This window comes from Sciurus vulgaris (genome assembly GCF_902686455.1).
Source record: "Sciurus vulgaris genome assembly, chromosome: 15".
Classification (NCBI taxonomy): Eukaryota; Metazoa; Chordata; class Mammalia; order Rodentia; family Sciuridae; genus Sciurus; species Sciurus vulgaris.
The window spans coordinates 83,677,995-83,691,932 of NC_136476.1; the positions used below are offsets into that span (position 1 = coordinate 83,677,995).

At 49.3% G+C, this 13,938-nt stretch overlaps 1 protein-coding gene across 1 annotated transcript; it reads left to right on the forward strand.

The window, feature by feature from the left end:
• Window positions 1-23: 23 nt before the first annotated feature.
• COQ4 (coenzyme Q4) lies at window positions 24-9,969 on the forward strand. Its single transcript, XM_079113443.1, has 7 exons — window positions 24-374; window positions 461-592; window positions 3,436-3,532; window positions 4,116-4,218; window positions 8,141-8,270; window positions 8,850-8,943; window positions 9,404-9,969. Exons 1-7 carry the CDS (start codon window positions 305-307, stop codon window positions 9,573-9,575), a joined length of 798 nt encoding a protein of 265 aa, XP_078969569.1. The 5' UTR covers window positions 24-304; the 3' UTR covers window positions 9,576-9,969.
• The last annotated feature ends 3,969 nt before the right edge of the window (window positions 9,970-13,938 follow it).

Consider the following 13,938-nt stretch of genomic DNA (forward strand, 5'->3'; position numbering starts at 1 on the left):
CATGAGGGAGAGGAGGAAATAGGCCCGATAGCGAACCGCTAAGCTAAAGTGGTTACGTTTCTTTGGAGGACTTTTCTGGGGTTGCGGGAAATGGGGAGCATCTTATATCGGTGAAAGTAGCTTGTAGACAGGGTGCGTGGGTTTCCCTTTCATGCTTAGCTAGGGCCCTTTCCTGTCGGGGCCACAGTGTCTCCCCTCATGAGGCCACAGGCAGCCTAGTTTTTGGCCTCTCTGGCGCTCCGTTCCCAGAGAAATCCGGAGCGTCGGCCTTGCCCCACCTGTCCTTCAGTGGACGCCGGCTGCCATGGCGACGCTGCTGCGTCGGGCTCTGTTTCCTCTTCGCCGGCTCCCGAGCAGTCCCCGGCCGGCTGCAGGCAAGTGGCGCCGAGTCCTAGGCCGAGGCGGGAGGAGCGTGCGGGCGCCGGGCTCATCTGACCTCTGCCTCTCTCCTTCCCAGCAGATGTGCCCTTCCGGGCCAGGAGCCATGGCGCCGGCCTGCTCTATCCCGACCACATCCCCACCTCCCCGCTGCAGAAGGCGCTGCTCGCCGCGGGCTCTGCGGGAATGGCGCTCTACAACCCGTACCGGCACGGTAAGGCCGCGCGTGCTCGGCGCTCCGTCGCAGCATCGAGAGGTTGGGGTGCCCTTGCCCTCAAAGCCTGGGCAGGTCACAACCTCAGTCAAAGCTTCCTTTTCCTGAATGTTTGCAGAGTAGACCAAGTCGGGGTATCCAAACCTTGCTGCACCTCGTAATCACCGGGAACATTTATAAAAACCAGACGCCTGGTCCCTGCCTAAACTCACTGATTCCGAATCTGCCGTGCAGGGGGCGGGAAGGGATAAAGACAGGGGCACGGAGTCTGAACGTTTGTCTTTTAAAATTCCCCGGGAAATTCTGTCACCCAGCTATATCGAGAACCTCTGGACTAAAGGATTTGTAAGCACCCATCGCATTATAACATTCCCGCTAGAGCCAGGCGCCATGGCGCACGCCTGTAATCCCAGCTGCTCAGGAAGCTGAGGCAGGAGGATCTTAAGTTCAGAGCCAGCCTCAGCAACTTAGCGAGGTTGTGTCTCAAAAATAAAAATAAAATAAATAACTAAATAAAGGCGGGCTGGGATGTGGCTCAGTGGTTAAGCACCCTGGGTTCCAGTCCCACACCAAATAAATAAAAAATAACATTCCTGCTAGAAAGTAAACTTTATGAAATCAAGCATCATGAATGCCCTGATGCATGGAATCTGCATTTAGAATAGTGCCTGGAACATAGTAAGTGCTCAGTAAATCTCAATCAATATTTGCTGGACGTATAGCTAGAACTTTTTTTGGCGGGGGCACTCTACCACTAGAATGCTCTCCCCCTCCCCCATTACTGGGGACCAAATCCAGGGCCTCCCACTTGTGCTGCATCACTAAACTACACCCCACCTCAAGATGTCTCCTTTTAGGCAACTAAGAGAATTCTGGTTTTCCAACTGTATCCTTCTCAGCACTTACGGAAAACAGTCTTGGTTGAGTACTTCAAGTAGTACTTTTCTGCTGGTTTTTTATTTCCTATATGTCCAGTTCCCCTGGAGAGAGGCCTTAGGTAAAAGGCATATAATCAGGAGGTCTGAGGAACTCAGGCCTCCTCAAGATCTGGGACCAGGAACTGGGCAACCTAGGACAAGGGACAGAGATACAGGCACAGGGGAGGACTGGTCTGAAAAGGCAATGGAGAACCACAGAGAACACTGGAGAGCATGGGTAAACATCTTGCATGGTGTGACCTGGGATCTCCCCTCTTCCCACACCTGCCTGACAAATGTCCCTGAGAAGAGCCTCCTCTCTGCTCCATTGTGCCAAGCTGTGACCCCTGACATGGCATTTATCACACTCTTGTCATATTTGTCTTCTCTGCCAGGGTGGCCACACCCATCTACCACACACTTCATCCTCCATCAGCTGGGTCTAATCTGGGAGCCCTAACCTGGGAAGCTCCCCTAGGCCACAGAGGCATCATCTCCAGAAGTGACCTCTCTCTGAAGATATACCATCTCACCCCCTCTGCTTCCTAACTGCTCAAATGCCTACTACAGTGACTACTCAGTAACTTATACATCAGTACTGCTTCTGACATTTGCAGGGCTCTGGGAATTTCCACAAGCTGACCCAGAGGGGCCACCCAGGCTCTTTGACCAGCCTGTGTAAAAGCCCCAGATGGCCCTACACAGGCTGACTACCCACTGGTGCCCCCTCCCCACCACAGGAACCCTGGTGGGCACAGCCCCTCCTTGCAGCATCCAGGGTTGTAATGGGGAGAAGGTAAACAAAATGTCTGTGATCACAATCCAAGGGTTATTCTACAGGATGGACCAGGTCCAGAGGAGAGGCTCTGCCCAGCAGGGAGTAAGGAAGGTCACCTCTGGTGAGGGGTGCAGGCATGGCTGAAGATCAATAGGGCCTTACTTGGCACCCAGCCACAGAGGTCTGCAGATGAGGGTCTTTGAGCCTGGGAGGAATCTGGAGGCTGCCCAGGGTTCATTTCTAAAGGAAAAATTGTAGTTTCCTGGCCCCTGTGATAGGTATGGCAGGCAAGGCACTGTCCAGCCAGATGCTGTTCTGGAAAGGCCAAGGCAGGTCTCTCTGGCCACTAGAACTTTTTTTTTTTTTTTAAGTGGTACTAGAGATTGAATCTAGGGGCACTCTATCACTGAGCTCTGTCCTTGGCCCCTTTTTATTTTTTAGAGACAGGTCAGGCCTTGAACTTGTAATCCTTTTGCTCAGCCTCCTGAGTCACTGGTGTTACAGGTGTGGACCACCACACCTGGATCCTATAGATCCTATAGTGTCCCTCCCAAGATTTTTAAGCTCTGGACAGTGCTATCACTCTACTGAGAACAATAATGATAACTGCTCCATAAGCACTATACTAAATATTTTATATAAGCATGATTTTCTGGATTTCTCACATTAACCCTCTATGAAAGGTATTACCTGCACTTTACAAATTAGGACTCTGAGGCTTAGAAGTGTGAAGCAATTTTGGTAAGTTCAACTAGATAGACTGTACCTTGTCTTAGACATAGCACTTTCTGATAACAGAGCCTGTATCAGTCAATGGAGACATGATATTCTTTTGTGATAAGAGAATATGAAATGGTTTATGAAGTCTTTAGAGCACTGTGCTAACCAAAGCCATGCCACAAGATTAATAACATTAAGAATAATAACCTCCCCAGCATCGCAAAAACAAAAATAATAATAAAATAAACCATAGATATATTGAGCCCGTGCTGTGTGCTTAGTAATACACTAAGCATTTAACGTGGATTATTATAATAAGAGGTAGATGTTATCCCTATTTTATGATATAGAAAGCCAAGGCTAAGACTGACTTGGGTAACTTAACCTAAGATCACCTTCCCTATTTGTGCCCTTTTCTGTCATTTCAGACATGATTGCAGTTCTAGGGGAGACCACAGGATGCCATACCCTGAAGGTCCTTAGGGACCAGATGAAGAGGGATCCAGAGGGTGCCCAGATCCTACAGTAGGTCCCAGCTCTACCTGGGGACTTGAAGTCATTCTCTAGGTATCCTCACATGATCTTAGCCAAAAGGCCAAGAAGCGATCATTCTCTAGGAATCCTGACCTTTCTAGGGTCATATTGTGTCAGCCCTGTTCTTTCAGGGCCTCTTCTTGATATCCTGATCATGGGTGTTGCACAGGCTAGGCACTGACCAATGCCAGGGGCACCACTGATGTGTGTGTATGTGTATGCACTGTGATGACCTTTGAGTTGTACAAGGTGGCAGATCATCCCAGCTCAGCCAGAGGACTCTGCCTTCATTAAGCTCCTGAAACACATGCTAGCTGTACCATTCTCCTGCAGTACCCTGATCACATTTGAGAATTAAGAGAATTCTGGTTTTCTGTCTTCCTATGTCTTTGGTTTGTGGTAGTCTCCTCGTCCCCACACTAGCCTGGCAAGTAGATAAGTAGATTCAGCATTAGTGCTGTGGCTAAATGCTGCCCTGTGCCCTCACCCCCAACCCAAGTTTACTATTGCTGGTCTTTTCACCTGCCTTTGCTGGCACCTTCCTAATATCCAAGTCCTGCTTTCTGCTTTTCAGGGAGCGTCCCCGGATCTCACTGTCCACTCTGGATCTGGGCAAGCTCCAGAGCCTGCCTAAAGGCTCATTTGGCCGCGAGTATCTCCGTTTCTTGGATGTGAATGTGAGTTTCCAGTTTCTGTGCATCTGGCAGTCATCAAGATGTGCAGAGGAATGGTGTAGGAGTGACATGCTAAGGCGGGGGAGCCCTGTGCCACCATCATGGGCACAAGCATTTTTTTAGGCCAGGTGGGATGGCACATGCCTGTAATCCCAGCAGCTCAGGATGCTGAGGCAAGATAATTGCAGGTTCAAAGCCAGCGTTAGCAACTTAGTGAAGCTCTAAGCAACTGTCTCAAAATAAAATAAAAAGCACTGGAGATGTGGCTCAGCGGTTAAGTGCCTTGGGGTTCAATCCCTGTGTGTGTGGAGGGGATACTTTTTAGCCTCATGCCATTTTCTACGGGATAGGCAAATGAACTGGGAACGTGAGTGTAGCTCAGTGATAGAGTACATGCAAGCACAAGGCCCTGGATTCTATTTCCAGCACCAAAAATGAAAAGAAGCTCAACCAGAGGAGTGACTGGGGGAAAGGCAAGAAGTAGCTTAGGAGGTAGGCCAGGGGTAGGCCCCAACAGGCCCTGTAGGTTTTGGGAAGGGATCTATATTTTGTAAGAGCCAAAGGAAACCACTGGAAGGTTACCAGCAGGATAGTAACATGACCTGACCTGACCTGTCCTTACTCCTCCCTCTCCTGCCCTCCCTCCAACACATACACATCCCATCAAAGCCCTCTGTTAAGTGCCTCTCCAGCCCAGCTCAAGAGCCCACCATACTGGAGGAGGGCAAGGGGTGACCAAAGGTTGCTCTGGAGCAGGGTTTGTCAACCTGCACTATTGATGCTCTGGGCTGGATAATTCTCATAGGAGGCTGTCCCGTGTCGTGTAGAACGTTTAGCAGCATCCCTGGCTTCTGCCAACTCAATGCCAGTAGAACCCTCCCCTTCCCATGGTGACAGCCACAAATGTCTCCAGACATTGTAGATACCCTCTGGTGAGCAGCTGAAAGTCACTGCCCTTGAAAGGCATCGTTCCTGAGATAGTACCTTGTCCCTTACACTCTCCAGACACTTGCCTTGGCAGAGCAATCCCCCGCCCTATTTTATACCATCTTCCTTAGATTTCACCAGGTGTAAGTTATTTCATCAGTGGGAAACCTGCCCAGACAACCTGCCCCATGTGCCACCCAGGTAGAAACAGTTTCTGAAGTTCTCCAGAACCTTTAGTCTTATTGCTGTAGAGGGTTGCAGTGGCAGAGAGGTATCTATCAGGGTCACCCTGGGCACCTTGCCCAGCAACTGCCCTAGTTACGGTAACATTCTTGAGATACAGCAAGGAAATCAGCAGCTCACAGAATGGGAAGGAGCTCACAGAGATTCAGATAAAGGATCAAGGGGAGGCCACCAGCCCTGAGGCTGACTGCTAAGAGGCATGGTCATTGTGTGGTATCAAGAGGGTAGACATGGGGCTCTACAGTTAAGAGAAACCCAAGTTAAAATCTTGCCTCTCTTCCCAGTCTTACGGCCCTGGACAAATCCTTATCTGATTTAAGGGGACCTAACCTTTTTATCTTCAGAGTACTTACACACCTTATTGATAACAGATGTCAAGGCTACTGGCTTTGGAATCCAGCAGACTTTGTTTCATATCCTGACTCAGCCACTTTATTAGCTGTGTGCTCTTGGGCAGGTTACTTAATCTGAGCCTTGTTTTTCTTACCTATATCTGAGGCTAATAACAGTGTGTACTACTAGATTGCTGTGAGAGTGAAATATGACATAAAGGAGATTGCCCAGAGCTGTCACATAGGTGCTCCATAAAAGTAGCTGCTGTTACTATGATCAGTTCAGCTTCACACAGCAAGTAGAACTGCAGAAAAAATGAAGTCCTGGGCACAGCAAGGCCACAGACTCAGATCGGCCATAGCACTGAGCCAGCAGCCTCAACGCAATGAAGACCTCAGATCCCTTGGCTTCTGGACAGGCTGAGGCCATGCCTTGGGGGAAGAAAGACCAAGCTGTTAATGCTGTGTGGGCGCTGATGAGGCAGGGGTGGAAGGAAATAATTCAACGTTCTGACCTGGGGTCAGAGAAGTGCCCAGGGCTGGCCCTTTACTCATGCATTCAAGAGATGCTTATTCATCAAGGTCCTGGGCCAGCACCAGAGATATAGCAATAAGCAAAACAGCCAGTCCTGCCCTCAGGCAGCAGCACTGTCCACAGCGTAGGACTCAAGCCACATAGGTTATTACTAGCCACTCTAATAAAAGAAAAAAAAAATTGTTTTAATAGTACTTTTTTAGCAGAATATATTTAGAATGGTAGCATTCTAACAAGTAATCCACATTTTTCTTTTTACTATTTTTTTGTGTTTTAAGGTGGGTCTTTCTTTTTTTATTGGTACATTTATTATACATACTGATGGGATTTGTCGTTATATATTCATACATGCACACAATATAACAATATAATTTGGCCAATATCATTCCCCAGCATCAACATTTTATCAACAGTTTTAAGTTGTTGTGATTTCACGTTCTTTCTTTCATATTGTCTTTGAAATCCAATGTATTTTACACGCACAGCACATCTCAGAACTTGCCACATTTGGAAGCTCAGTGACTACAGTGGTGGGTGGCTGCCACACAGGATAGTGCAGGATGAGGAGACTTTAATAGTCACATGCACTAAATATCAAGGTAAAATCATTTTGAGTGCCACAAAGAGGTGGCGGGATGTTGCAGGAGACCATAACATGGACTTACTCAGTCTGAAAGTTAAGAGACAGCCTCCCTGGGAGGTGGAAGAGGCTTAAATCAAGTCATGAAGGATATATAGGAATCGTAAAGATGAAGATGGGGGTGGGAGAGAGCACCCCAGGCTGGGTACAGCTTGTGCCAACGATTGGGGGGGTCTTAGAACTTTTTTCTTTTTTCGTGGTGGTGGTGATGATGATCAAACCCAGAGGCTCACATGTGCTAGGCAAATGCTCTACCACTGAGCTGCAATCCCAGCCCCTCTTTTTTTATTTTGAATTGTGGTTTAAAAAAAAATAAAATCAAAGGCACATAGCCAGTCATGTTGATGCAATCCCTGTAATCCCAGCAACTGGGAAGACTGAGGATCCCAAGTTTAAGGCTAGCCTGGGTAATTTAGCAAGACCCTGTCTCAGATGTTTTAAAAAAGGGTTGGGGACGTAGCTCAGTGGTAGATTGCCCCTGGATTGACTCCCCAGTACCCCAAGAAGAAGAAAGCAGGTGACATAAAATTTACCATCTTATTTATTTTGTGCCAGGGATTGAGCCCAGGGGTGTTAACCACTGAACCACATCCCCAGTTCTTTTTTTTTTAATTTTTTTTTTATTTTGAGACAGGCTCTTGCTAAGTTGCTTGGGGCCTCACTAAATTGCTGAGATCCTGCCTCAGCCTCTCAAGTCATTGGGATTGCAGGTATATGCAACCATGCCCAGCCCTCTTAATCATATTTTAAGGGTATAGTTCAGTAGTATTTATGTATATTCACTTTGTTGTACAACTAATCTCCAGAATTTAGGCTTGCAAAATGGATACTCACACCTAGTAAACAACTTCCTATTACCTACCCTCCCCACTAAGGGTTTTGTTGCCATAGAATTCAGCAGGCTACAAACATTATGTGTGAGTTGGAGTAAGCCCAGGAGGGTGCTAATCCCCCCATATTTCCTGCCTGAGTCTTTCCCTGTTGGCAAGTATAGACAGAAATAAAGTCACCAGGGTTTTCTGGTGGGGTGAGTTTGGTAGAAGTGGTTGAAAGTTAAGGGGGGGTGGGGTTCTGGCTCAGTGGTAGAGCACTTGCCTAGCACATGTGAAGCACTGGGTTGGATCCCCATCATCACATAAAATATAAATAAATAAAGTTAAAAAAAAAAAAAAGTAAGTTAAGGAGAGACTAGCAAATTAGGCCCTGGGAGCTGTTGGGAAAGGGTCTAGGGAGGGTCATGCTTGTCAGAGAGTCTCCCCAGACACGCGAGCGCCCACCCGCTTTGTGGATGACGAGGAGCTGGCATACGTGATCCAGCGTTACCGGGAGGTACATGACATGCTTCACACTCTGCTGGGCATGCCCACCAACATCCTGGGTGAGTGCCACCAAGCCAGCTACCTGTGAGTAGGGGATGGCAGTATCCTCCAGCCAGCTGTCTCCGAGTCTTCAGGGCAGGATCACCTGTTCCACTCCATCTCTTCAGCTGCTCGTCCCACTGAGCCAGATTTTTTACTTTGCACAGACATTCTGGTAGCATCTGGGCCACACATCTCTACCCCCATTTCCCCTTTGTGGCTCCTATACCAATGTCCCTCTCACAGCATCCATAAACCAGGGTTCCCTCCTCATTCAGGCCTTTAGCTGCCTTCCTGTTCTGAAACCCCCAGCAACTTCCTGAGTCCTGTTGGGGCCATCCTAGACTCCTCAGCCAGGCTTTTGAGGTCCTCTGACTTCTGACCCAGCTTCCATTCCAGCCCCTTTTTCCCACTTGTTGTAATACTCTTTCCTCTACCCCAGGCCCAGTGCCCGAAGGCCCAGCACAGGCCAGGACTGGGCACCACAGAGCCCCGGTAGAGACTGGAGAAAAGCAGATGTTTCTCTGAGCCCTACCAGCAGGGCCATTGGCCACCACGTCCTATCATCTGCTGACCTTTCACCTCATCTTTACTCCTAGGAGAGATCGTGGTGAAGTGGTTTGAGGCTGTGCAGACTCGCCTCCCCATGTGCATCCTGGGTGCACTCTTTGGACCAGTCCGTCTCAGTGCTCAGTAAGTTTTCAAGTGGCAGGGGCATTGGAGGGTTGGGGAGACCTCAGAGGGCTGTGCTTCAGGAAATGAGAAAGGTATACGGATTCCTAGCAGCCCCCATGGCTCTCCAGGAAGCAAGGGTATAAAAAAGGAGTTAGAAAGGGAAAACTGGACTGGGGTAGTAATAAAAAAAAGCCTATGTTCCAGGAGTGCTTGGGCCAGGCCTTAGGACCAGGGCAGAATGACAGGAGTCAATGGGAAGGAGGGTAGTCAAGGTTTCTGGAATTTGCCCTCTCTACATCTGAGCTTTGGTGTGTTCAAGCTGCGTAAAGCTTGGAGCACAAGATTTCACCTCACTGAGCTTTCCTCCTGCTTCTGTCTGAGTGAGGACTAACTGGACACACGCACAGCAGGTTCTGAGCACAGAGTAGGCCTTGCCCTTGAGGACCTGATGTCTTCTCTTCTCCCTGCTACCCCTCAGGAGCCTGCAAGTGCTGGTCTCGGAGCTGATCCCATGGGCAGTTGAGAATGGGCGCAGGGCCCCATGTGTCCTCAACCTGTACTACGAGCGGCGCTGGGAGCAGCCCCTGAGGGCCCTGCGAGAGGAACTGGGCATCACAGCACCGCCTCTGCGTGTCCAGGGCCTGGCCTAGTCTGAGTGCTGCGCCAGGGGCACTGGTCTACCTCCCTACCACTGCCTTCAGGGACAGAAGACACCTTTGCCACTACCTTTTCTCCTCCTTTTTGAACACTGACCTTTGGATGTCATTTATAATTGTCATAATCACTACTGTGTGTCCTTGAGGGCCAGCCTAGGAGGGAGCAGGAAGGGCAGTGGGTCTCCAAGCTACCCAAAGAGAGCCATCTAGGATCAGGTGGAATGTCTCAGGGCCACAGCCGGTTTGGGACTCCTCCCTGCCAGGCAGGGTTTTCTGAGGGCCAGGCTAGGTGTCCTCACACAAGTGAGGGCTACACTCAGTTCCAAATGTCTAAGAAGAGGGAGGTGGAGTGGAGGCTAGTCTGCTTTCTGAATAAAGGGTCCCATCAGGCCAAGTATCTGCTTGTCCTCCTTGGTCCAGTGCTGCCCACGGCTCTGGCAGCCCTGGGCCTTTCCAGCACCCAGGGTGGAAATTCCCTCCCAACCTGAACTTCAGCTGGTCTGAAGTCGGGCATGCCAAGATTCCAGTCCCCAGTTCCTCCACTTTCTAGCGGAGGACTCTTGCCTTCTCCTGAGCCATTTCATCCTCAGTGAAGGGAGGATGACAGTTCCTTCCTCTCGGGTTCGGGGGTTCCCTGAGGTGAAGTGCAGAAAGCCTGCAGGGATAGGCCCAAGGAGCAGGAGCTGCTTTAGTTTTACTCTGTTGTTGGGACACAGGAGGCTGTGGTTCGTTTTGGATTGCCAAAAAGGCTCTTCCCTCCAGTCAGAGTCGGGAATGGGGGCAGGCAGGATGGAAGTACCTTAGAAGAGTGTGTGCTCTGTCCAGGGATTTGGGACCAGAAAATCTTCCAAGATAGCAGAGCCCTTAGAGTGTTTGGTGTGTTTGGGGCATATTTCTCCCCCTTTGGTAGTGGGATTTGATCCCAGGGATCCTCTACCACTGAGCTCCAACCCCTAAATTGCTCAGGCTGGCATCATACTTGCTATCCTCCTGCCTCAGCCTCTTGTCTCTGTGATTATAGTCATGTGACACACACCTACCTGGGCCCTTAGGGTTCTTGAGGGCCATCTTCCTTGTGTGGATCCGTCAACTGGAACCCAGAAATTAAGCAGGGAACTGCCTGGTATTAACTAGAACACAGGCCACAGGCTTCCCGGTTGGTTTTCCTATTCCTCAGTTTCCAAATCTATAATGGCCACAGTTTATTTACAGCTACACTATGGACCAAGCAGCACTATGCACTTGAGATGCCTCATCACAATGACACCTCAAGGTGGCTGCCCAGAGGTAGGGGATACTGTTACTTGGATTTTACCACTGAGCTACATCTCTACCCCTTTTTACTTTTTATTTGAAGAGAGTATCTTGCTGAGTTGCCCAGCATGGCCCTGCGATCCTCGTGCCTCAACTCTTCCATTGCTGGGAGGACAGACATGCACCACGGTGCCTGCATACTTGCTCTACTAATGAGGCGGGGGCTGGAACCAGGGTTATATGAAGGCCTGTCTAGAAAGCCACATGAGCACCTGCCCAGCCCTGCCACACCAGCACCCTGCACTTACCTGTGGCCACCATGTCTAGTCCTGGGCTCCTGCTGGCAGAAGAAAGGTGCTGGAGGCTGAGAACTCTGGCCTTCTTTAAGAGAGAAGCCTTGGGCTAGAGATGAAGCTCCAGTGTAGAGCATCCCAGCACCATAAAAACAAATCAACAAAAAACAGGAAACCTTGTCCCGAACTCTGAATTCCTACAGAAGGCAAGCGGTAGGGGCAATTCCCTGTGCCTCACCCAACTTCAGAGCAGTGCGGGCTGCTTTTGCAGACCTGCCTGCTATCTCCATGACTTTCAAGTCCTGGGCACCCACCCCCACTGCAACTTGGTTGAAGTCAGGGGCCAAGGCGGTGGGTAGATCAGACGTGGATGGCCTTCGGCTGCCGCCAATCAACTTGGATGACCTTGGGCCATTATACCACTTGCCAGATAGCATCACACAACCATATTGGCTGGGATGAAGTCTGATTTCCTAACTATAGGGTGTCATGTGTGTCACCAGCTCATGAGTGAAGAAAAATAATACTGTAATGATACTGTAATTGCTACCATTGACAGTTCTTTTTTTTTTTGGCGGTGCTGGGGATCGAACCCAGGGCCTCATGCTTGTAAGGCAAGCACTCTACCGACTGAGCTATCTTCCCCAGCCCAGTTCTTCTTTTCTTAAAGAATTTTTTTTAAATTTTATTAGTTGTTTATGAATCTTATTTATTTGTATGTGGTGCTGAGAATTGAACTCAGTGCTTCACGCATGCTAGGCAAGTGCTCCAGCACTGAGCCACAACCCCAGCCCACAATGACAGTTCTTAACATAGCTTGTGAAGCCCTGTGAGCTTCTACCTAGAAACTTCCATTCTCTAATAAATTGTGATTGCCTCTATCCTTCCCAAAATGACACCAAACTTATTGCATTTGGGAACAACACTCTGTCTCTGGATTGTTATGTGGGCAGCTCCTTGTCATTCATATCTCTGCTCAAATGTAACCTCAGACTTTCCCTGACCACCTCATCTGAGATAGCATATACTTCATTGTTGAGCAAGTGGATGCCAGGCCCTTGCTAGCCTGCTACAGTCAAGTCCTCATTCAATTCCCACAGTAACCCCTGAGCAGAGGCTCATAGCTCACTTAATGATGAAGATCAACTCTCAGATTGAGAGAATCTTCTGGGGTCACAGCTGGACTGTGAGGGAGCCTGTCCTAGGATGCACAGGTCGTGAGTTCTGTCCCAGTAATCCAGAATCCAGGAAAAGCCTTCTTAGTGGGCTGGGGGGTGTCACTCAGTGGTAGGCACTTTCCTTGCATGCACAAGGTGAGGCCCTGAGTTCCATCACTAGCACTGAAAACAAAACCCATTAACAAGCACAGGTAGCTGGAGTTAGCTGGGTCTGGGTACACAGGCTCCAAAGGCAGGCAGACCTGGTCCCACTGCTGCCCAGTTCTGCTCCCTTGCTATAGTCTCATCACCTTGTGAACCTGTTTCCTCACCTTAAAATGGGGAGAGGGCTGGTATATAACTCAGTTGGTAGAGTGCTTGCCTCACATGCACAAGGCCCTGGGTTCAATCCCCTGCACCACAAAAAAAAAAAAAAAGGTGCATGGTTAATGCTTATTAGCATATTGTGAGCATTTAAGAAAAGGAAGTAGTCATTTGCTAGGAAGGTCCCTTGAGACCTCGGAAGTTAAGCCAAGCCAGAGTATTTTGCTCACACCCAGTGTGGGAGGATTTCTATAGCTCAGGGCTCCACAGGCAAAGGAACAAATGTTTGTGGTGTAAACACATACCATGTGCAGGGCCAAACCACCCCAGAGCCCCAGGGAGGCTGAGTTCCTCCATCTGAGTCTAAAGGCCAATTGCTGGTTGAGTCTGCTGGTTTCCACACTAATGCAGTACAGATAGGAGTCACGTCAGTGGAAAAGGAGCTCACTGTGAGGTCAGCCTAAGGTAGGCTTGTCCCTCAAATGACAGGACCTAGTCCCTAGTCCCGGCCTTCCTCAAAAACCCTCACTGGCTCTCCATTGCCCCTGGGATAAACTCAGGCTGGAACAAAAGGCCTTTCCACGCCCCTTTCCACCACACGCTCCCACCATCACCACCCTCGTGTTCCCCTGCAGAAGCCCACCACTCTTGTCACTTCATAGACCTCTTCAGGGCGTGTGCCCAATGCACATGCTGAGAGTTGAGCAGTGATCAGACAGTGCCACTCCTGCTCTTGGAGCTGCATACTGAAGCCAGCCACCAGGTAAGAGCCTGACTCCTGTCGTCTTCTTGCATCCTTAGTGGTCACAGGAGGACGAGCTGTTACAATGATATTTCCATTGGACAGGTAAAGACACTGAGGCTCTGTGAGGAGAGATTTGCTCAGAGCTCACAGCTGGGTCTGACTGCTATGCAAAAAGTACAGCTCAATAAATGGTCACCACAACTGTGCATGGTGTTATACCAGACGCTACACCAGAAGTACTGTGAGTGCTCAGAGAGGGCCCACCTACTCAAAACTGATCACCTGCCCTCTCTGTGTCTGACCAGACCAAGCAACTTGAAGGCAGACTGTCTTGTTTCTTCTGTGTCCCTTTGCTTCTGTACCTCAGGTCTGGCCCATTGCCTGGTAGGGTATTGCCTTAGTTTCACCAGCATGACAAGTCTGGGCAAAGGACGGCATGTGACTGGTCATCAGCGCCCTCCACCAAACTCTCACCTGCCTCCTTTGCAAATGACCTCAATAGTTGATTTGGAAATAAACATGTTTATCCCCATAGATCCTTCTCCTTTTCACTCATTCAACAAACACTGCACTTCTATAATATG

What these genes read in the sequence shown, in the direction of transcription:
- COQ4 (XM_079113443.1), top strand. Translation starts at nt 305, where the DNA reads ATGGCGACGCTGCTGCGTCGGGCTCTGTTTCCTCTTCGCCGGCTCCCG. An exon ending in CTACAACCCGTACCGGCACG is followed by an intron (nt 593 to 3,435) that starts GTAAGGCCGCGC and finishes CTGTCATTTCAG; the next exon opens with ACATGATTGCAGTTCTAGGG. An exon ending in CATGCCCACCAACATCCTGG is followed by an intron (nt 8,271 to 8,849) that starts GTGAGTGCCACC and finishes CTTTACTCCTAG; the next exon opens with GAGAGATCGTGGTGAAGTGG.